The 24786-nt window shown below is 36.7% G+C and overlaps 2 protein-coding genes and 1 pseudogene across 3 annotated transcripts; 2 read left to right on the top strand and 1 right to left on the bottom strand.

Moving 5' to 3' along the window:
- The first annotated feature begins 344 nt into the window (after positions 1-344).
- LOC127900259 (zinc finger BED domain-containing protein RICESLEEPER 3-like) lies at positions 345-848 on the top strand. Its single transcript, XM_052434863.1, has one exon. The coding sequence runs from the start codon at positions 345-347 to the stop codon at positions 846-848; it is 504 nt and encodes a 167-aa protein (XP_052290823.1).
- A 4625-nt stretch (positions 849-5473) lies between these two features.
- LOC102630506 (uncharacterized) lies at positions 5474-15662 on the top strand. 2 transcript variants are annotated; one of them, XM_006470135.4, is made up of 9 exons: positions 5474-5681; positions 11835-12194; positions 12651-12827; positions 13468-13605; positions 13699-13788; positions 14161-14250; positions 14411-14469; positions 14925-15075; positions 15154-15662. In XM_006470135.4, the coding sequence occupies exons 2-9, from the start codon at positions 11865-11867 to the stop codon at positions 15223-15225; spliced, it is 1107 nt and encodes a 368-aa protein (XP_006470198.2). In that variant the 5' UTR covers positions 5474-5681; positions 11835-11864; the 3' UTR covers positions 15226-15662. The 2 variants fall into 2 exon arrangements, with proteins under 2 accessions (XP_006470198.2, XP_052291392.1); XM_052435432.1 differs by lacking the exon at positions 15154-15662 and having other exon boundaries at positions 14415-14469; positions 14925-15074.
- Positions 15663-18951: 3289 nt separating this feature from the next.
- LOC127899123 (31 kDa ribonucleoprotein, chloroplastic-like) lies at positions 18952-21717 on the bottom strand (annotated as a pseudogene).
- Positions 21718-24786: the final 3069 nt, after the last annotated feature.

Genomic DNA, 24786 nt, shown 5'->3' with positions numbered 1-24786 from the left:
TTACTTAATATTTATAATTATGTAATTTTGTATGATATAGTGATAATTTTTTATTAATAGAAGCTGAATTTAGTGTTTAGGTTGCCTTTAAGTTAATTATTCATTATTTTTTTATAATAAACAGCAGTGTGATGTCATAGTCACAGTCACAGTCACAGTCAGACAATATAGAAATTAATTCATCAAATGCTCCAAATTTATCCCGTAATGTTGAAGATAGCAATGATAATGAGGTTGAGGAAATTTTATTGTCAACTGTTAAAAATAAGAAGGGAAAAAAAGTTTCTACGGCTTGGAATCATTTTACAAAAGTAATTATTAATAGAGAAAAAAAGGCAAAGTGCATGCATTGTAATGCAATTTTAGAAGCTAAATACACATCAGGGACCACGAGCTTGAACAGACACGTGAAATCTTGTTTTTCAAATAAGCAACTGAAAATAAGGGAAGCGCTTCAAGGAAGTCTCAAAGTGCTCAAAAGAGAGGATGGGAGTTGTGACATTGGCTTTGACAGTTTCGATCCAAATGTTTTGCAGAGTTTGATTGCAAGGATGGTGGTGATGCATGAGCTTCCACTTACATTTGTGGAATGTAAAGGCTTTAGAGAAACGATGGCAGATGCCAACCCCGTGGTTAAGCCAATCAGTAGAAATACTTTGGAGAATGAGATTTTGAAATTGTATCATATTGAGAAGGTTAAGACTTTGAATTTGTTGGAGAAAAATCATAGTAGAGTGGCTATTACTACGGATTTATGGACATCAAGTAACCAGAAAAAGAGATACATGGTTGTCACAGCACACTTCATTGACAACTCCTGGAAATTGCATAGCCGAATTTTAAGGTAATTTCTAATTTGTCTATAACTTTTTATTTGCTTAATTTCTCTTTCAAATTTTTATTACTTATATTTAATTTCTTTTCAAGTTTAAATTGTTATAATATTTTAAGTTTGTGTATTTAATATTATCACTTGAATATTATTAGGTTTATTTATGTTCCGAGCCCTCATACTGTTGAGGCCCATTTCTAATGAATTGGTGCAATGTCTGCTGGATTTGAACGTGGATAGAAAGTTGTCTTCAATGACCTTGGATAATTGTTCCACTAATGATGCGATGGTGGAGAAATTGTTATTAAGGTTTGAGCTCGATACCTTAATTTCCAATGGTAAATTTTTTCATATGAGATGTACTGCTCATGTATTGAATTTGGTTGTGCGAGATGGGTTGAAAGTTATAGAAAACGGGGTTGAAAAGATTAGGGAGAGTGTGAGTTACTGGACACAAACACCAAAACGATTTAAATCTTTTAAGCTAGCTGCTGGGCAACTGAAAATTAATTGTAAAAAAAAAATTAAAGTTAGATTGTCCAACTCGTTGGAATTCTACTTATGTCATGCTTGATGTAGCATTGATGTATAGAAGTGTTTTTTCTCGGTTACAATAATGTGAGCCTCAATATAAGAGCTTGTGTAACACCCTAGGCGAATCCCACATCGGCAAAGCACGGGAGAGATGCTGGGTTTATAAGGGGTGATCCGCACCTTAATTGACAAGACGCGTTTTGGGGTGTATGGGCGCCCCAAGAACAAATCCGTGCGAGCCTTGTTAAGGCCCAAAGCGGACAATATCTTGCCAGGTCTGGGTTGGGTCATGACATTGTGGTATCAGAGCGGCTCCGCATGTCCTCTTGAGCGATGGTGGGGCGAACAGCAGCGAGGGGGCGGAGTCTCCAAGGGGGGGGGTAGGTAACACCCTAGGCGAATCCCACATCGGCAAAGCATGGGAGAGATGCTGGGTTTATAAGGGGTGATCCACACCTTAATTGGCAAGACGCGTTTTGGGGTGTATGGGCGCCCCAAGAACAAATCCGTGCGGGCCTTGTTAAGGCCCAAAGCGGACAATATCTTGCCAGGTCTGGGTTGGGTCATGACATTGTGGTATCAGAGCGGCTCCGCGTGTCCTCTTGAGCGATGGTGGGGCAAACCTCAGCGAGGACGCTGAGTCCCCAAAGGGGGGTGTATGTAACACCCTAGGCGAATCCCACATCGGCAAAGCACGGGAGAGATGCTGGGTTTATAAGGGGTGATCCACACCTTAATTGACAAGACGCGTTTTGGGGTGTATGGGCGCCCCAAGAACAAATCCGTGCGGGCCTTGTTAAGGCCCAAAGCGGACAATATCTTGCCAGGTCTGGGTTGGGTCATGACATTGTGGTATCAGAGCGGCTTCGCGTGTCCTCTTGAGCGATGGTGGGGCAAACCTCAGCGAGGACGCTGAGTCCCCAAGGGGGAGGGTGTATGTAACACCCTAGGCGAATCCCACATCGGCAAAGCACGGGAGAGATGCTGGGTTTATAAAGGGTGATCCACACCTTAATTGGCAAGACGCGTTTTTGGGTGTATGGGCGCCCCAAGAACAAATCCGTGCGGGCCTTGTCATGACCCAACCCAGACCTGGCAAGATATTGTCCGCTTTGGGCCTTAACAAGGCCCGCACGGATTTGTTCTTGGGGCGCCCATACACCCCAAAACGCGTCTTGCCAATTAAGGTGTGGATCACCCCTTATAAACCCAGCATCTCTCCCGTGCTTTGCCGATGTGGGATTCGCCTAGGGTGTTACATACACCCTCCCCCTTGGGGACTCAGCGTCCTCGCTGAGGTTTGCCCCACCATCGCTCAAGAGGACACGCGGAGCCGCTCTGATACCACAATGTCATGACCCAACCCAGACCTGGCAAGATATTGTCCGCTTTGGGCCTTAACAAGGCCCGCACGGATTTGTTCTTGGGGCGCCCATACACCCCAAAACGCGTCTTGTCAATTAAGGTGTGGATCACCCCTTATAAACCCAGCATCTCTCCCGTGCTTTGCCGATGTGGGATTTGCCTAGGGTGTTACATACACCCCCCCTCGGGGACTCAGCGTCCTCGCTGAGGTTTGCCCCACCATCGCTCAAGAGGACACGCGGAGCCGCTCTGATACCACAATGTCATGACCCAACCCAGACTTGGCAAGATATTGTCCGCTTTGGGCCTTAACAAGGCCCGCACGGATTTGTTCTTGGGGCACCCATACACCCCAAAATGCGTCTTGCCAATTAAGGTGTGGATCACCCCTTATAAATCCAGCATCTCTCCCGTGCTTTGCCGATGTGGGATTCGCCTAGGGTGTTACATACACCCCCCCTTGGGGACTCAGCGTCCTCGCTGAGGTTTGCCCCACCATCGCTCAAGAGGACACGCGGAGCCACTCTGATACCACAATGTCATGACCCAACCCAGACCTGGCAAGATATTGTCTGCTTTGGGTCTTAACAAGGCCCGCACGGATTTGTTCTTGGGGCCCCCATACACCCCAAAACGCGTCTTGCCAATTAAGATGTGGATCACCCCTTATAAACCCAGCATCTCTCCCGTGCTTTGCCGATGTGGGATTCGCCTAGGGTGTTACATACACCCCCCCTTGGAGACTCAGCGTCCTCGCTGAGGTTTGCCCCACCATCGCTCAAGAGGACACGCGGAGCCGCTCTGATACCATAATGTCATGACCCAACCCAGACCTGGCAAGATATTGTCCGCTTTGGGCCTTAACAAGGCCCGCACGGATTTGTTCTTGGGGCGCCCATACACCCCAAAACGCGTCTTGCCAATTAAGGTGTGGATCACCCCTTATAAACCCAGCATCTCTCCCATGCTTTGCCGATGTGGGATTCGCCTAGGGTGTTACAGCTTGCCTAGTGATAGTGAGTGGGATTTGGCAGCCATAATGTTGGAGCATTTGAAATCATTTTACACGTTAACGGAGATGTTTTCAGGTACAAAATACTCTACTGCTAATTTGTTCTTTCCGTTGATATGTAAAATGAAAATGTCAATTAATGGGTGGCGCACTTCCAATAATCTTGCTATTAGAATTATGGCTAATAAAATGGTTGATAAATTTGAAAAATATTAGAATGAAATTCATCTGATGTTAGTTGTGGTTGTAGTACTTGACCCGAGATATAAGATGTTGTTGATTGATTTTTATTTTCCAAAGATCTATGGCGATACAACGAATGAGCATATTGAGCGTGCACATAAGCTTTGTCATGATTTAGTGAAAGAATATGAAATGAAAGCTATGGTTTTGAGTGATAGGCAGGATGTTGGGTTGGAAGATGTTCTTTTGGAATCTTCTTCAAATCCGAATAAGTATTGGGATATAGATGAGTTTGAAACATTTTGGAGTCGAAATAAGCATGTTAGGGTGACTAAGTCGGAGTTGGATAGGTATTTAGATGATGAATTGTTAGATACTACTCCGAACTTTGATATTTTAGCTTTTTAGAAGATGTACACTGGCCAATATCCTATTTTGGGTGAGTTGGCCAAGGATATTTTAGCCATTCCTGTATCCACTGTTGCCTCTGAGTCCGCTTTTAGTATCGGGGGCAAATTTTTGAGTCTGCATCGTAGTAAACTTCATCATAACACTTTGGAATCCTTGATGTGTGCTCAAAATTAGATTTGGGCTTCTTCTCGAGGTATAAAGTTATTTGAATTATGTTATTATCTTATTTGTTTGCTCAAAATGTTTTTAAATCTTAATATGTTATTTTTGTTATTAGGTGGAGTTTCGGAAAATGAGATTTTTGCTGGGGAAGAGGTAATTTCAGATGATGATGATGGGGCACAATCGTCGAGCTGCTTGACATGAAGTTATTATTTACATATGTTACATTACTGTATTTTAAACTCTTTTATGAATTATTTATGTTTGATATTTTGGGATTTTTATATGTTATGTTGGTTATTGATATTGGAGTTATGATATGTATTATGTAATAAGTTGGGTAACTTTATTTGGTGATTATTGTGATGTTGAATTTAAATTTTTGATAGGGAATGAATGAATTTAGTTTAGAAATTGAATGAATTTGGTTTACAATTGTTTTGGTTTGTTAGTTGGAACTTGGAAGTAAACAATTGTTTTGAAGCATGGGCATGGCTGCATTTTTTATTTCTAGGCTTCCAATGCTTACTGTGAGTTTCTGCTAAGTGCTAATTCGGGCGCAAGCTTTCACATTCAACCTTGTGAAGTTTTATATTATCCCCATTCCACTGCCTTGTTTACTTATTTAGCCTTTTTTATCAATTTTTTTTTTAGCCAGCTTTAAAAGCAGGGGTAGAGAAAACCCAAAAAAAACCCGTGCCCGAATAGTGTCAGGCATATACTCGGCCCGCATAGAAAAAATCCAGGTACGGTCTAGGTCCGGGCAGTTATGTGTGACATCCGGATCGGTCCCGGGCAGCCCCAAACCCAGACCTGACCCGAACTTTTGCCATCCCATAATAGTAAATAATATTATTGTTTAATAAATTGTAAAATTTAGGGACCTCCATGATAAAATCCCCGCTAAAAATTCGAATTCGAATACCCGAATTTCGAAACGTTTTTATTATTTATGAAGCATGTGCAAACAGTGTTCAATCTTGATTTTTGAATCCCCGGTTTAAATCTCAGGGATAGCGAGAGTCCGTGAAGGCGAAGAGCAGACCCAATTCCGCTTCCAGAAGCGTCTGTATAATTCTTAAAAAAAAAAAAGATATACTGAAATCTGTATTTTTCGTGACACATTTTTACGCACGACACCGCAAACTCGCCGCTTTGATTCACCGTGACGTCGCCGTTCACGTAATTTCTTTCTCTCTTATTGATTTTTTGAATGCTGGGTTAATACTTTTACGTTTATTTGTTTTCGGTTATTGAATTCTATGAACTTATGGACTGTAAAAAGTCGAGGAAAATCGCAACTCAATTTGAATTTTGAATGTTCTATTTATTTGTTGTATTAGGCTGCTAAAGAGAACAAATTGTTAGTATTAACAATTAGGTTCTTCAGTAGTTGTACGGCATTTCTTGAGTTCATTCTTGGGCTTTTCTTGATTTTCTTGGCAACTAATAGAGTAAAGGGTTTAGTGTGAAAGTTAATTGTAAGCGCTCTGTTTTCAGAAAACAAACTGGGAATTAAACCCTTTAATCTTGTATGGAGTTCGTAAAGGTGCTGCGTTAGCATTAAACTTCAGTGCTTATTAATTGGAGTGGAATAATGAAGGGATTGTCCAGAGGGGGCAAGCCTGAGCAAGAGTTCCTAGAGACTGGATAGGTTGTTTGTCTATTTTGTGCACAAAATGGACATGGTAGAACATGCCTAATGAAAGGAGTGGTACCTTCTAACATATTTTGAAGAAAGGGGTTCCTAACTTTTAGCAGACCCTTAGGAGCCAGCTCAGTGTATGGCACCATCCTTGTAGTAAGGTAAAAGCTATATGAGTGGGTGTTCGATTCACACTTTTCATTTTTTGATAGATCACTGCCAACTCCATTCTTGCTTTCTGAGGAGCTTTTAGGTTATTTGGTTAGTGTTCCAATTAGTCTACTATAAATAGGATTATAATCTCATTAATATTTTTGATATAGCTTTGAATAATAAAATCATATCCTGTATTTGCCATGTGGGGCTATTTATCTAAGCCTTGTGTTTATGAGTCATTTGGACTAAAGCGTCATCTATTCTCACTTTTTATTTGCCTGTTAATTTGGACCGATGTCCGTTAGAACGATACCTAGTAGGTTGTCAAGAACTGAACATATTTCAACGTTGGACAAGGTGTTGTACTATTCCTTTTTTCTGTTTCCAGTACCCTACTATTTGGCTTCTGCTAGTGCACCTCAATATTAGGACCCTACATTGTGCGAGATGTTATCCGGTTTTCCATCTTTTCCTTCCACCAGATAATGTGGAAGACAAGGCTAGATATTTACCCTCTCTGATTCGTACAAAAAAAATATTTCCAACAGGGAAAAAGAAAAAGAACTAGAGAGCATTATTACAAGCTTTGAGTTGAAGTTGTGAGATTATACATTTTCTGTAGGGAGTAAAACCTAAACAGTTATATAAATGCTAAATCATGTAAAACTTTGGTTTAGATTGAAAGACTAATAAATCTCTTACAGATTTGTTAACTTTTGTTTCATACAAATTGATATGATATCTGATTTGGCATTACATGTTTGTTGTTTCATTGCCCATTTGGCTAAGATTGGAATTTGGAAGTAGATCCTTCACCTGCCACGGATGGGGACTTCTTCACCCAACTATGGTTACAGAGTCACAGTTTATGAGAAATCAGCCTCTTTTCTGTTCTTATGAAAAAGTTTGTATGGTCGTTTTATCTTAGATTTGAACTCTAGGTTTGGATAATAGCAAATCCTTTGTTCTTAAGGAAAATCTAAAAGAAAAATAAAAAGATCCCAAGTCTTGAAGGAACTCCAAAAAAGAGAATCCTACTCAAAAAAATAACTCCTAAAAGGAAATATCATGCCATCTAGAGGGGTATAAGAATAAGTTGTCATCAATTTTTCTCAAAATTTCTAAAGGTCCCTATCTTATGTTTTAAGTTTTCATAAGGTCTCACTTGAAATAGCAGTCTGTTTAATTTTTTTTATATTTTTTGGTCTATTTATGTTGATCAACAATTTGCTGTTGTCTTGTTGTAAAGTTTGCCAGATTTGAAGTTGAAAATTTTGTACCTTCTTAGTTATGTTATGCTTAGTAATAATTTGTTTCAACCAACTTGATATTATGTACTTTGTATCATAATTTTTGATACTATTCTCAAATTAGAAGCTTTGAGAAAAGATCCCTTTCATGCTAGAAGTCTGGAAGAATATGTTCCTTCTGTGGTGAGTCATAATCTCATGCTTACTAAAGAAGAAAACAAAAATATGACAAATAGGTATATTTTATTATGCTTCTGTACATAAGAATTTATAGATCTTCTAGGATATAAATCGAATAACTAATCTCCCTAATTAAAAGAAAAATAAAAACTGATTCCCAAAAATCTGTACAGTTCACAAATCTCTCAACTACCTAAAATAGCACATAACCAAATATTATACATTATTAAAAGAAATCCTAGGAAATCTTCCAAAATCTTCCAACACTCCCCCTCAAGCTAGCATGAATATATCACTCATGGCAAGCTTACTAACTAAGTTCTCATATTGCGCCCTAAGAAGTCCTTGTGTGAGTATGTTTGCTACTGGGCTCGCGGTAGATATGTAGGACATGCATATCACACCACTGTCTATCTTCTCCTTGATGAAATGTTTTTCCACTTCTACATGCTTTGTTCTGTCGTGTAGAATTGGATTGTGAGCTATGGAAATACTTGCCTTGTAATCACAATAGACCTTAATAGGTGTTGGTGTAGGAATTTCAACTCTTCTAGGAGTCTCTTGATCCATAACACTTCACAGAAGCCATGTGCAACAGAGCGGAATTCTGCTTTTGCACTACAGCTAGCCACAACACTCTGCTTTTTGCTCTTCCAGGTGACTAAATTCCCTCCTACCAAAGTGCAATAACCTGAGGTAGATCTTCTATCAGTTACATCGCCTGCCCAATCTGCATCTGTGTAGGCTTTGACTTGGAGATGACCCTATTTTTTAACAAGAGTCCTTTCCTTAAAGTTCCTTTTAGACATCTTAAAATCTTGAACGCAGCTTCAAATTGAGTAGGTCTAGGTGAATGCATAAACTGACTCACTACACTTACTGCAAAGGCTATATCGGGTCTTGTGTGTGACAAATAGATTAGCCTTCCAACTAATCTTTGATAATGTTCTCGTCCACCACCTCACTTGCTGTTGCTGCTTTTAGCTTTACATTTGGGTTTGTTGGAGTTTCTGCAGCTTTACAACTTGTCATCCCTGTTTCCTTAAGCAAATCAAGAATGTATTTGCGTTGGTTGATAAAGATTCCCTCCTTGGACCTTGCAAATTCCATCCCGAGGAAATACCTAAGTGTTCCCAAGTCCTTAATGTCAAACTTGGCCTCAAGCTTATTCTTTAATTTGTTGATCTCAAACAAATCATCCCTAGTCATGATAATTTCGTCAATATACACTATCAGAATAGTTATTTTACCTTTGGTGGAGTGCTTAAAAAACAAAGTATGATCAGCTTGACTTTGTAAGAAGCCATGCCTCCTTACAACATTCCCAAATCGTTCAAACCAAGCTCTTGGTGATTGCTTTAGCCCATATAGGGATTTTCTTAACCTGCAAACTTTGTCTCTTCCAAGACTTTCTTTCAGTCCGGGTGGCAGGTCTATTTATACTTCTTCTTGTAGATCTCCATTTAAGAAGGCATTTTTTACATCGAATTGATGTAGTGGCCAATTGAAATTAACTGTAAGAGAAAGAAGTATTCTAATAGAGTTAATCTTACCTGCAAGAGCAAAAGTCTCTTAGTAGTCTATACCAGGAGTTTGGGTAAATCCTTTTGCTATGAGTCTCGCTTTATATCTCTCCACACTTCCGTCAGCTTTGCACTTCACTGTAAACACCCATTTTTTTTTTTTAGGAGCAATCATCTCTTCCATTATAGCTAATCTCTAATTCGGGTCATCTAATGCTTCTTGAACAATTCTTGGCACACACAAATTAGAAATCCTAGACGCAAATGCTTTGTGAGTATGTGATAATTTTTTATATGACAAGTATTTTGCAATAGGGTGTTTTGTGCAAACTCGGGTACCTTTTCTTACTGCAAATGGAAGGTCAAGATCTAAAGAGGAAAAGTTAGGCAAATCATTAGATAGAGAAGAAATAGGAATAGAAGAAGGATTACTCTGAGTTGTAGGACCTTCACTCGGCAAATTGGATTAGGCTTCTACTAGAGAAACAACTGGGATAGTGGTACATTTGTGAAACCTCTTCCTAGTATAAACTTGAAGCTCAAGATGAGGATTGTGATCTCTTTGAAGTACTTCTCCCCCTGTCTCTGATAAAGTAATATCTGGCAAATTTAGTTTAAGAGTACTATCTCTTTCAACAATGGTTTCCGAAACTTGTTTATCAGAATTAATCACAGGTATAGATTCTTCTAAAATAGGTAAAGTGTCCCAAAAATTATCTTCTTCACTTATGTTCTCCCCCTGAAGAGAATTTTTTTGAAAGAAGGGTTGGTCCTCAACAAAGTATACATTCATACTCTCAAAAAATTTCTTTGTAATAGGATTGAAGCATTAAGGTCATTTAGGTGAAGATATCTATTTTTTTATTAGATGCATAACTAAGAAACACATATTTTTCAGTTTTTGGATCCAATGTTGATCGAAAAACATTTCATATATACACATAACAAACACAACCAAACACTTTGAAAGGAATATTCATAGTTATTCGAGATGTGGGAAAACAATTTTTTAAAACCTGTAAAGGTGTTTCATATTTTAAAACTCGAGATGGCATTCTATTTATCAAGTAACAAGCAGTTAGGAGAGCATTTCCCCAGAGATATTTAGGTACATTCATAGAAAACATGATGGCTCTAGTTATCTCAAGAAGATATCTATTTTTTCTTTCAACAATTCCATTCTGTTGAGGTGTGTTGTGACAAGTTGATTGATGGATCACACCTTTTTCGGTCAAAAATATTCTAAAATATTTGTTAAAATATTCTGTCGCATTATCCGATCTCAGAATGCTAATTTTGGTTTGAAATTGATTATCAATCATCAGGAAAAAATCTTTAAATCTCTTTTCAACCTCTGATTTCCTTTATAATAAGTAAACCCAACATACCCTTGTGTGGTTATCAATAAAAGTCACAAACCATTCTTTGCCAGAAAGTGTGTTAACCTTAGATGGGCCCTAAGCATTGCTATGAATCAAATAAAATGGTTTCGAAGCAAAATTGGGTTTTATTGGAAAAGAAACACAATGATCTTTAGCCAAGTGACCGGCCTCACAATGAAGTTTTGAACAATCAATTCCTTTAAACAATTTAGGAAACAAATGTTTGAGGTACAGAAAACTAGGATGCCCTAATCTTCAATGCCATAAAATAATTTGATCATAGACAGAGTTTGAATAAGTACTACTTAAACCATGAGTTTTTTTATTACCAAAAGTGGTTTAATCAAAGTAGTAAAGTGGCTTACTAAAGAAGAGAACAAAAATATGACAAATAGGGCATATTTTATTATGCTTCTGTGCATAAGAATTTATAGATCTTCTACGATACAGATCTAGTAACTAATCTCCCTAATTAAAAGAAAATAAAAACTGATTCCCAAAATATCTGTACAGTTCACAAATCTCTCAACTACCTAAAATAGCACATAACCAAATATTATACATAATTACAAGACATCCTCGGAAATCTTCCAAAATCTTCTAACACTTACTATTTGCAAGAAGAGATTGATCCTTTGATTTTGAAGTTCTGGCTGCATCTGCGGTATTGGATTACAAATCTTAGACCTGCACCTGCTGTTTGATTTTTTGGTTTATTTTCTCCTAACCAATTACTATTTACGTTTTGCTTATTAAACTTTCTCATATAAGCAGTAATTGAGCAAATTTCCTTCGAGGCAGTATGGTTTACTTTCTATAAAATGGGTTTTGCCTTTTGCTTATTCCAACTCCTGCAAAATTTTCGCTCTTTTATAAGCAGTGTATCCAGAAAACAACGTGTTTATCTTGCTTTGAGATGGTATCCTTTAATACCAAACAATTTTGTATATGGGAATGGTGTTTGGCTTGCTTACATTTTTGTTATTCAGGCAGTGAGAAAATAGTTTAATGTAGAAGTGTCCTTCTGACTTATGCTGCAAGTCATTTTAGCTTTCTGTCTAAATTTTCATACATTCCATCTAATGTTGCCCTTTGCTTTTAGATGGAATAGAAGTTTTTGTGGTTTCCTTCTCCTCACTACCGACCATTTGGTTCTTATACACTTATCTTGTGTTGCATATTTCTGTGGTGAAATGCAGTTGTTATGTGCATTGCTGTGGCCCTTTATTATGTCGGAAGCTTCGAAGAGTTTGCTGGCCTCAACAGATCATGGTCAATTAGGACCAATAGGACCAGATTATTTTGGTTTCTATACGCGTGAAATAATGGAGCTCTTATCACAAGATGAGGATCCCTTGCCTTCTACTTCCAGAACCTCTGAGTTGACTAGGAAAAAATGTGGTGGGGTCAGAGGCAAGGACACAATTGATACTAGTGGCCGTGGTAATGTTTCTTCCTTTAGTAATAGCATAGGAGCTGGCTTTACAGATTTCAAAAAAGAAAGATTGAGATCATTACTAAGGCAGGGTGTGTTTGGTCTTGCCCCAGAAGTTGATGAGGTATATTGAGCAACTTTCCTCTATGCATAAAATGACCTATAGATGGATATGGTTTTTGCTTTTCTGATATTAGTTCATTTCATGTATTTAATAGGCAATAATCTCGGACTGTAATTGTTTATTTATTACGGCCCACTCAAAACAGGAAGATAACTAAACTTCTGTGTCTGTTGAAGGGACACTGTCCCATGTGTTTTGATCAAGGATTATTTATTACATTATAAGGAATCTACTTTTGCTATGATCTCTTATTATTTTATTTTAAATAGCCATTGATTTGGCTATACTCATCTTGGAAAAGTTTGGTGTTAGTATTGCTTAATAAAGTCTTTGAATAATGGCGGGGTGAGCAAGTGATTATTTTATCTTGAGGTTGATTGATTTACATTTGGTTCCTGTCAGTTTATTTCTAGATAATTAATAGTCAAAAGTAATCATTTTTTCTGTGTAGTGCAGATGTTGGATCCTGTTATAGCTATGTGTCAGTTGCAATCTCAAGTCAGAAACAGAAAGTGTTCGCCAAATGTTAATGAAGTAGCGTGCAAGGGTGATGCAGAGCAAGTTCCTCGTAAGAAACTCAAGACATCGATTTACTCTTCGCACAGTTCCCTCAAACATGGATCATGTAGAGAGGTTAGGTTTCACTTTCTTGGTAGTGAATTATCTTTTACTGTTACCCTGTTACCATGGTTAACAATGTCTTTTTTGGAATTGTACCATTATTTCGGGAAGTTCCTAATAATATGGTCAATGTTTTGGAGAGTTAATTATTTGATTAGTTGTTTTCTATATATGGAATACTTTTAAGCTGTTAATCAGTGTAAGTATAATTTAGTTGACAAGCAGATGTCTTGGAGAAGTGTTATGCCATTTTATGTTGCGATAACAACTATCTCGTTTATATATTTTTGTAAGATATTAAAAACTGCAAATGACTTGAGTCGAAGGAAGCCATAGATATTGCTCAGCTTCTTTGGTATGCAACTTTTACAATCTCAACTCTAGTTGAAAATTGGTTGAGATTGATGGGAGTGTACTCATGTTGTTGCCACTTATCATGGATCTTTAGTAGGGTTATGTAGGAGAGCTTTATGGGGATTTTCTCTTATCATTTATTTTCTTCTCATATTTGCATGCTTTTTTCCTCTTTTCCATGAAATCAAGTTGTAAATTGATTTTCTTTATCGGCTAAGGCTAGAAACAGTCAAGCTTGTCATAGTCCAACCAGCTTCTTTGCAGAAGAACTCTAGTGTTGTTTTCATTTGTAATGCAGGGTTCTGTATCTAATGGCATTGATTCCAAATCTTTGGATGCTGCTTTGTCGGAGAAAGAAATGTCTAACTTTAAGAAGAATTGTGCCCATTGCCATTGCCAGAATACTTCTCAGTTAACTAGTCCAAATAGGCCTAAGGTGACTATCATGCGCCATTTAGGTTGTTTGTCCTCTATGGATTCACACATATGCTTACCCTAATAGATTATTATTCTCATTTCTTTCTTCCAGTCTCTATGTGATGGTTGCATAAGCAGTTATGGAAAGGACAAGGATTTACATTCAGATTCAAACATAGGTGCTGATAAAGAAAATGGAGAGGTGAGAACATTAATCTCTGACAATTATTTTGAGATTTTATTTCTGGTTGTGGAATTTGAAATGGTTTCTGTGTGTTGATTTTCTCTTATGGAATTTTAGATGCTTGTCTCAGCTATGACACTTGCATATAATTTCTCTAAATTGCAAGTTCATCTTGGTGGGCTCGTTTGGGTCAGTGGGACTACAATCATGAATATCTGTGATTCTCACAATGGTTTATGATGTAAAATCATTTTCTTCTTCTTCTTTTTTTTCAAGTTGTCCTAGCCGTTCAAATAAGATGCATTAAATCAATTGAGTAAATTAATGATTTTTAAGTTATATCTTATTGATGATGACTTGTGCTTATTGAGAACTTTGCTTGTTTTTTAGGTGGATGATGACTTGCAATTCCTTCTAGAAAGTGATAGTTCGGAGGTTGAGGAGACAGTGAAGAAATATTCTGATGAACTTTTTGCAACAGTAATTTCCAGAACTTTTAGATTTTATGTACTCAAAGCATTTCATCCATTCATTGACATCGTCTGTGGTTTAGTATCAGGGTGGTCTCCTGAACTTACAGGTACTTTTAGTATGAAGATGAATCATCATAACTGAGGTTGATTTTTTGTATTTTTTTTAGCTAGGCCACATGGAGCAGAAGCTTGAAGAACTTCTTAATACTGTGGTGTCGAGGTGCAGGTATGTGTTCTGTTTTGTGTGAAACAGAATATGTTATATCATAAGATAAATATCCTTCAGAAATGTGTTACTTCATGGGGCTTGTTTATGATGAGAAATTGCATTTTGGGGGCATATTTCCTTCTTCGGTAATGCATTTCCTGATACTAATTATTGACTATATTTTTTGTCCACAATGTTAACTTCATGCGAAGTTATCTCTCTCTTGATGCTAGTAACTTCATAAAAAGTCCTCTGGGATGTTTTTTTCTCTTCTCTTCTCTCTCTCTCTCACCCTAGTTTATGCAAGCATGGTCCTTATTAGTGTTTTTCACTTTTGATATCAGCATGTAAGATGGTAGATAAGCATATTTGGCTACTAACTTCAGTCATGCTGTTAAGCTGTTACCCTTCGCTTGTTTGGATGTATGTAAATAGCATATTTGCCTCAAAATCTGTAACTATAATCTCCACAGGCCTATGACACGTCCTGAGAAGCAGGAGCTTCGGAAACTGATTCAGAAGCTGCCACAGAATAATCTTGCCCGTGTTGTTGAAATTGTCCAACATAGTAAACTGGCAGATTCCCGACCTTCTGATGAATACTTTGTTGATTTAGAAAAAGAGGTACAGAAACTCAAAACATGGCATGAATTTCTCGAGTCTATACTAAATTTTAATCCTGTCCAAAATATTGTCTTTCAGGATAATGTAACTCTTTGGAGATTGTTTTACTATGTGAAAGCGGTTGAGAAAGCTAGAGAGCTCTTGTTATAGATAATACAACTTCATGATCTATTACCTTTAACAAGTACTTTGACAGAGTCCTAAATGCCAGTGCAGTTGACAAGGACAATTACATCTGATTTTTAACTTGCCTAAACCAGCCGTTTGGTCTTTCCCAGCAGCTTTTTTGCCTGAATTCTTCATAATCTTCCACTAGAGTGTGCAAACTAGACTATACAGGAGATTTTTTTTCCCCTCCCAAATTTTGTAAGTATGCAGAATCTTTTATACCTTTAGTAATAGCCTAATAGGTCTAATATTTTGACAACTGCAAGAAAGGACTTCAAACATGCTGCACCTCCTGGCTTCAAGATGGGACAAACGCTGATTTTTTGATTGATTAGTGCATAGTAATGTCTCTAGTTTTTGTTTGTAGAAGTACTGAGACTTCAGTAATAATTTGAACTACAGTCTAGACATGATATGCAGAAACGTTTCAATTCATTGTCTTTTGTATCAAACCTATGGGGAAAGTATCAGCAATGTCACGAGTCTTCTTGTGACTTGTGACCAAGCAAATTATTAGTCATGGCTAACAAAAATAAAATATCAACTTCAAAAAAAATTGCAAATCTTCAAATGAAGAATGTACTGGCTTTGAAAAGAGGATACCTGAAGAAATATATTTAAAAAAAAAATTAAACGAAAATACTAGAATATCCACTCCAAAAGGAATAAACGACAGCTCAGTAGGGGTGGGCAAACGGTTCGGTTTTTGCCGAACCGAACCGAAAAATTCAGTTCGGTTCGGTTCGGTTCTATGAGCAAAAATCGAATGGTTTAAAAAATATTGAACCGATTGGTTTTAATTCAGTTCGGTTCAAAACCGAATTGAACCGAAAAACCGATCAGTTCGGTTTAATTCAATTACAAATATTTAAAATCAAATTTCAATTTCAATCACAAAATTCAAATCCCTAAAGCTAAATCGCGATTGCATACTTCCCTTGCCTCTCTCCCTCGCGCCTCTCCCTCACGTCTCTCTCTCCTCACGGCGGAGCTCCACAACGGCGGCACCACCCCTCGGCAGTATCTTCCCCCTCTGCGCGTGCATGGTGCGGTTCGGCTCAGCCCCTCTCGATCTCTTCCTCGCGTCTTTTCCTCGTCTCACACCACGGTCAGCGCCTAACACAGCCCCTTAGTAGTAGCACAGCCCCTCCCCTCAAGTACAGCGACGCCGTCGTTAACCCTCAGCTTGGTTGCTGCAGCATCTGGAAGGTACATATGCTCCTTGGTCCAAACCTCCTGGCTCCTGCCATCAGCCCGCGTCTTTAATCTTCACTGCTGCAGGTTTTTTTTTTTTTTTTTGTTAATCCATGTTGTGGACTTGGTTAATAGTTTGAAGTTTATGTTGGTGTATATTGGTTGTTGGCAGTGTGGAAATTGGAATTGTATAATTGTATATGTGTCGAATTGTAACATAGTGTGGAATTGCTGGCACGGCAGTGTGGAATTGTATAAGTTATGAGAAAACGATCGTGAAATGCTTCTAATTTCATTGACTATGATTAATTTGGGAAAAAAGCTTTACAATGATTCCGTGTCTGTTTGTGTTTGAAAGGAATGTTTTTGTATTGGTAAGCCATTCAGTGATTCCAGGAGCAGAATCATAGTAAGCTCCCCAGACACAATTATTCGAAGCCTTTAAAAATTTGTAGACTAGTTTTTCAATTTCTTTTAGACTTTCTCTTCTCACAGTTTAAGCGTTGCTCATGCCACTGGAATTGGTTACTTCAATTCCATTACTAGGCCGAATAATTAAATGAAATAGAGCTTGTGCCTTTCTTGTGGAGCCTTACATATTAAATTTGATTCAATAATAAATATTAAGAATATTCAATTGAATATAACTTGCGGAAGGTATATTTTGTAAAACTTTAATTTAAATTTCTGTAATGGCTTGGGAAAGTTGATTGAGATTATCCAAATGTGCTTAATTATTGAGTGCTTTGGCTTATTTTGAAAGTTTGAATTTTGATGTAGGTGATGTGGGTGGCGGATGAAATTGTTGCTTGTGTATTGAAGTTGAAAGCTTCTCTTATTTTGTTTTGTTTAGAGTATGGGATTTTCATGTAGATGATGTGGGTGGTGGATGAAATTGTTGCTTCTCTTATTTTGTTATTTACTTGATGGCTTTGTATTAGGACTTTTGTTATTTTGTTTTTTACTCGAAGGCTTTGTATTTGAAGTTGCTGATTGTGTATTGTAGACTTATTGTGTTTTATTTTTCTTGTTGTGAACTTATATTCTGTAAAATGTAGGGAAAAATTGTAAAATGCAGTAAAATTAGGCAAAAATTGTAAAATATAGTAAGATTTGGTTAAAACTGTAAAATCCATAAATATGTGCGAACCGAACCAAACCAAACCAAACCGAACCGAATTTTAGAACCGAACCGAACCGAACCGAAATATTTCGGTTCGGTTCGGTTCGGTTCTAAAATTCGGTTCGATTTGGTTTGAATTTTTCCGAACCGAACCGAACCGGAAAATGCCCACCCCTACAGCTCAGTGTCACCAATAAATTGTTGAAAATTTACCCCTTTACACTTAAAAAGGAACCACGTCTTGAACTCTTGATTGTTGTTTGGCGTTTGGCAACACTTACTCAGATTGCTCTACCATCCAAACTCTGCAGGACATGTACATTATGACTATGTTTACTTGCTGGAGTGGGAGTGAGGAGTGTGGATTCCTCCCACTCCAGCGTTTACTTGCTTAAAATGGTCACGGATTGAGAATTCCACTCCGTGGGCCCCACTCATTTTTGGAGTGGGGAGTGGGAGTGGGACTCCCATTAGGGGAGGTGGGAGTGGGGATTCACTCCCACCTCTCCCCTTTTTACCCTTTTATTTTTAATTTAATTTAATTTAATATTTTATAATTAATAAAATAAAATAAATAATATTTATTTGAATAATAATATTATATTTAACTAAATAATAATTTACATTGATTCTAAGTTAAAATTATTTTAAAATAATATTATTATATTAATAGAGAATTAATAAATATAATATTATTATATTTATTTTAAAAATAATAGTACTATATTTATTTAATATTAATAATAATAAATAGTTTATTCTAAGAAAATATGAATTTTGTACTAAATAATATTATATTATTATTTTATATAATAATAAACTTAATATAATTATATTAAATAAAATAAAATAATGTTTCATTTTATATTAAAATTAATAATTTATTGTTCATAATTAAGAATATTAATAATTATAATAAATTTACAAATATAATAAAATAAATATTATTCATTAAATATATTTTTTATTAGTTTTGTAATTAAAAACTATAATTCTTTAAATAAGGATAAAATTGTAATTTGAAACTATGTACTCCTAATCCAAGACAAAGTAAACACATAAATTGGATTCTGATCTTTATTCCATGCTTCCATTCTAGTGCAAGTAAATAACATACTCACACTTCCACTCCACACTCCTAATCCAAGAATTCTCACTTCTCAATATTCCTACTCCAATCCAAAAAATAAACGCAGCATATGTTCCTTGTAAGTAAGGGAAAAAAATGTATAATAAAATATTTAGATGATTGAACTGAAATGCAGAAGCGACAACACTGTGACCTATACATACACATAAGTAGGCTAACAGGAAGTGTTTTCTCTCTCTTCTTATCATCCACCAGAAAAAATATCTGGATCGGGACAAGGTACAATCAAAGAATGCACAAATAGTCAAAAGTTTACTTACTAATTTAAGGAATTAAAGGCCAGCATTAGATATATATGAAAATCGAGGTCCGAGCCAAGTTGAACTGACATGCTCAAATTCTATTCACCCCAGCACCTAAATGGTATTGAGACAATGCATACAGCCCACTGCTTCTCTAACCTCAAAAAATAACCTCCCATAATGATTCCTGACAAGATTAGCAGCACATCATGTTTAGTAGGACTGCATGGTTTCTAGTGAGGAAAAACTTAGTAATTGCAGGATTAATGTGGCTTTCTCGTTAGACTAAACTATTGATCTCAAACCTATTCACTCTTTGCTTTCTCCACATGATCTGTACAAAGAAGGAAAACAGAAAGGTTCAAAAATCTATATAAAATGGGGCAGGATTCTTGCTTGTCCATCAAGGGCAGCGATGGCATCAGTTAGTTTGGATTCATCAGACATTGTAAAGAAGCCAAACCCATGTGAACAGCCCGTTTCCTGATCAAAACAACCCTCGCACTCACTACCTCTCCATGCTCACTGAAAACTTGCTCCAAACGTGCATCATCTACTTGCCATGGGAGGTTACCAAGTACCAATGTAGATTCTGTAAGTTCGAGTCAATTCCGACTGTGATCCTCTGGGAGCAGCCTTGCTTACAGTTAAAAGCCTTCCATTTAAATCTGTTTAGGAGTAAATAGAACTCTCAACCATCACTTTAAAATCGTGAAAGTTCAGAATACCATACTGATACACATAAAGGAGAACTCAGTAACTGACAAATAAGCTCTCTGTCACAGAGAAGAATCGGACAGGTTCTATTAACAACTAGTATAAAGAAGTTTATTGTATTCTGAATGAAGCCATGATCATTAAACACATTAAAAACCCTAAGAACAGAAGCAGATATGAAAAAGGGTGAACATTACTACGTACTAAACTCAAAAAGCACGGCATCAAAAAATCCCCTCCTAACCAAAATGACACAAAAAGAAACTCACGTAACGGTTGAACATCTCCACAGCCTTCTCAGCTTCCTCAACAGCACTCATTGTCACAAATCCAAAACCTGTGCTTCGATCAGTTTCCCTATAAAATATAACCTTCAATAGAAGCAGCAACACAAAATGACGCAAACCCACATCACAAAATGATTACTTTTTTTAAAGTTATCACTCAACACAAGCACATTAATACAGCACAAAAGAAAAAGAAAAGAAAAGAAAATTTTTATACCTCGGAAATCTCAACAACACCAGCCTGGTTAAAAAGGTGAGCCAGTTTCTCACTATCAACATCATAACGCAAATTACCCACAAATAGCTTAGCATCTTCAGGTGGCTCACTATAATCCACTTCACTACCGTCACCAAAACTCTCTTCACCACCAATAAAACCCCCAATTTCCTGATTATCCCAGCTCAAATTCTCTTAATTTCCTTCTTCTTCTTCTTCTTCTTCTTCTTGTTGGGACCAATCTGAGGTTTGAGCCACAAGTGGGATAATCCGTAAAGAAGACGACTTTTTGGGATTTTGGAGAGATACCCATGAAGCGAAGGTAGCTAAAAATGATACATTTATAGGTTGTTTGGAAGACACTGCTGACAGTGGAAAAAAAAATGGGCGTTGGGCTATAGAGAAGAGGGTTTTGGATGTGTTAGTAACAAAACAGGTTTCAGCCACTGAGAATTGATTTAGAAGAAGTGTAGCTGATGAACAAGACATGACGTTTTGGAAAGAATCAGAGAAGTATGATAAGAAGTTGTTTGCTCGTTCGGTCACGGTGGTTTTGAAGGTTGCCGGCGTCAAATTTGATACTATGTTATGATGGGTAGAGCTCTCGTAAACGGCGTCGTTTAGTCCCGAAGAAACAGTTTGAAAGTCACTTTTTGTTTAAACTGAGTGAGAAGCTTAGGTGGCATGATTGAATGCATGATTGGCTGAAAAGTAAACGCAATCATGAAAATAATTTCGTCTGTCTCGAGTTACTTTCATCCTTATTGATCCACTCATGCCTCCTAAATTGGCAATTCAACTTGCACAAGTGTTTGCACAATTACTTCTTTTTCTTTTTTTTTTTTTTGAGGAGGAAGTAGTTCTTTCATTCAATTAAAGCCATTAAACAAACACAAAACATCGGCTGGGAATTCATCCTGCCAGATGACAGATTCTAAGCTTTTTAAAGCCCTTTTGGCTAGAGAGTGAGCACTAGTATTACAATGTCTTGGTACATACTGGAAAGCTACCGATTAGAAGTCTTGCTTGCTGCTTTGAATTTCTGCTATAGTCCACCATATCTCTGTTTTGTTGCTGACTTTGTTGTTGGCTAAGTCAGCCACCATACTGCAATCAGTTTCGACAATCACATTTGTGAAGCTAGCTTTTGTTGCCCCCTCCATTCCCCATTGGACGGCTTTGGCTTCTGCTATCAAGACATCACCTTGAAAAGTAATGCTTTTCACAGCTACAACTACCACTTGACCTTGAGAGTTTCTTATCACAGCCCCTAAGCCTGTCATTTGGCTCTCTGCATGAACTGCCGTATCGACATTGATTTTCAGCTTGGTACTAGGTGGTGGATTCCATCTTTGCATCTTCTTTTCTTTTATGCTTCTTGGACTCTCTTGCTCTTTAAATTGCATTGACTGATATGCATCCAAAATTGCTTTGGCCCTGGCCACTGTCTCCATTGGATCTGGCTTTTTCCCCTCAAAGAGTAATTTATTCCTTGCGTGCCATGTCGCCCACCAGATAGATGCAACATAATCAATCTCGGACTTGGCCCCCTTCCTCATTAGACTGTGCATAGTGCTCAGCATATCTTCTCTCCTTACCGTCTGTACTGCAGCCTCCAGGTTAGTGCATCTCCATATTTTCCTAGCCAAGTTGCATTCCATAAGGGCATGGAATATGTCTTCTCTTCCCGCTTTGCAAATTGTACAGATTGGTTCCTGTAGTATTTTCCTTCTCCAAAGGTTTTCGGCTGTTGGAAGAAGATTTTTGGCTGCTTTCCAAACAAAATTTTTAATTTTCCCTGGCAAATTCAGCTTCCATATGTTCTGCCAACCCTGTGAAGCTCCTGCAGACCCTGTTGGTGGCTCGGGAAACTTAATCTTGAGTGCTAATTGATAGCCACTCTTTACTGAGTACAAGCCTTTCCTATCATAGTGCCAGATTATCTCATCTTCTTGAGGGGTTCTCGGTAAAGGAATACTCTTAATAATGTCAGCATCCATCCTTGCAAAGCTTTGGTTGAGCACACTTTCGTTCCACTGCTGATTTGGGAGGATGAGCTCTGAAACTTTAGCTTATGTAGGCAGGGAGGGTTTAACAATTGGCTTAAAAGTTGTTGGCCTAGGTATCCAGTTGCTCGCTTGAATCTGAATTTTCTTTCCATTTCCTATCCTCTACCTCGTACCCTTGTGCAGCACCTGTCTCCCCCATAAAATGCTCCTCCAAATAAAAGATGGACTTGAGCCTACTTTAGCACTTAGGAAGTCTGTGTTCTTGTAGTATCTAGCTTTTATCACCTTGGCCACCAAGGACTCTGGATTTTGTAGTAACCTCCATCCTTATCTTGCTAATAGAGCTTGATTAAAGCATGAAACATCCCTGAATCCCAACCCCCCTCTGATTTTGGCATAGCTCAATTTCTCCCATTTTTCCCAATGAACTCCTTTCTTGTCTTCCTTGGATCCCCACCAAAATCGTGCAATTGCTCTTTGGATGTCATTGCACAATCCTAGAGGTATTTTGAACACGCTCATGGTGTAGGTTGGTACTGCTTGTGCTATAGCCTTGATGAGTATTTCCTTTCCCTCACTTGAAAAAAGCTTATGTTGCCAATTAGAAATTTTACTGAGTACTTTAAGTTTCACTTGAAGAAACTTGTTCTCTTTTTTTCCACCATTGAAGGTAAGCCCAAATATTTTTCGTGTCTCGATACCACATTGAGCTTGAAGATATTTTTAATTGTTTCCCTTGCTCTTCTGGAATTTTGCTGCTGAAAAACATGAATGATTTCTCGTAATTACATTTTTGTCCAGAAGCCATTGCATAGCAATCAAAAACCTTCTTCAAGTTTACAATCTTCAACAGGTGCCTTTGTGAAAACTAAGCTGTCATCCGCAAACAAAAGATGGGAGATTGTGACATTTTTCACAAATCTCAAGCCATGGATTAGTTTATTTCATAACTTTTAATTCCTTTTGATTTTATCAGTATTGGTTTTATTTTTCCTCATAGTAATTCTTAAAAAGTTTAAGTTAATTTTATTTCATAACTTTTATAAGAAAATTTTATAATACTCTTATTAATTTATGAAAATATAATCCTCCACTTATATTTACAAAATATTCATCCACTCACTTATCTGTTAGGCCTTGTTTGGTTGGAGGATTAAAAGTGGGGATTGGACTCTTTTTTTAAATTTTATCCTTGTCTCATGTTTGGTGATATCAAGGATATTGGAATTTAGTTATCATGCGCCCACAAACTAATCTCAATTTTGTAAAAGAAATTATCCCAAGGGGGGCTATGGGATTAGTTAGTATTGGATTATATTGATAACTCAATTAAACATAATAATTTATAAATATTAAAATTATAGTAATATGTGATAAATGTAATAAAAATATTGATTTTAATAATGTAAATAATAAATTATACTAAAAATATTATTAATTTCACATTAAATTAAAATTTTAATTTAATTTATTTAATTATTAAATATTTTTATAATTTCAAATTTACATTATAAATTCATTATTAAATTAATATTCAAAAAGATAAATTTTTATAAATAATAGATTATTGAATAAAAATAATATAAATATCATATATATATTTAACAAAATAAAAATATTTATATTTCATTGATGTCATTGAGGTTGATTTGTATAATTAATAATACAAAATTTCAGTTTATATTAATATTAATAATAATAATAACTTGTAAATTGTAATATTATAATATAAAACATGATTATTTATAGTCCAATCCAATACTGCACCAAACACAACATAATATTATATATAATCCATATTATCCTATACAATCCTATCTTATCCAATCCAATCTAATCTAATCCAATCCGGCATACCAAACGAGGCCTTAGTGCATTATTTTAAGGTTTTAGCACCACAATTTTAAAGAAAGCCTTAATCAATTTACCTTATTAGCTTTTGTTGTGTGCGAAGGTTAAATGAGATAAATGAGAAATAAAGAAAAGTAGATCAATTTAATTTATTCATTCTTAGAAGAGTAACAAGTCCATAATATATAGATGTGTTGGAAATCTTTAATCTCACTTAAGGTCTTGCTATATCATTAAACTTCACTATGTGAAAAATTATTATAATCACTCTAATATTTTTTTCACACTCAAAACTCAAATAATAAGCAATCTCTTAATACACTTATCATTTCCCTTACATTAGAAACTATCTACTAACACATAAACTTATTGTTATTTTATACAAACAAATGAATCCAACCTTTATATATATAATATGTTAAGAATTAGAGTTGATTAATCCTAATTCTATCCCTAAGAAATTTCCACACACTAATCTTGTTTGTTGCAAGAATGAATTTCGAACCCAATCAGAAACAAAGAGAAAAGAAAGAAACTGGACACATAAAGGATTAAAAAGGTTCGGCTATGCAGCCTACATCCTCTTGAGAAACAGAAGCCATAACCTTTTATTGATGCTCAACAGATTACAAGATTAATAAAGAGTGTTACAAAGAACTTGATTCCCTTAAGGTGAGCCTTAGGAACCTTATATACTGCTATGGAAGGATCCAGAATGGAGTGCTTCTCGCCAGTTATCGTTCTGAGTTTGTT

Source organism: Citrus sinensis, chromosome 2, assembly GCF_022201045.2.
Source record: "Citrus sinensis cultivar Valencia sweet orange chromosome 2, DVS_A1.0, whole genome shotgun sequence".
Taxonomy (NCBI): domain Eukaryota; kingdom Viridiplantae; phylum Streptophyta; class Magnoliopsida; order Sapindales; family Rutaceae; genus Citrus; species Citrus sinensis.
Note: the sequence above shows the minus strand (reverse complement) of the source record. Positions and strands in the feature narration are given on the sequence as shown.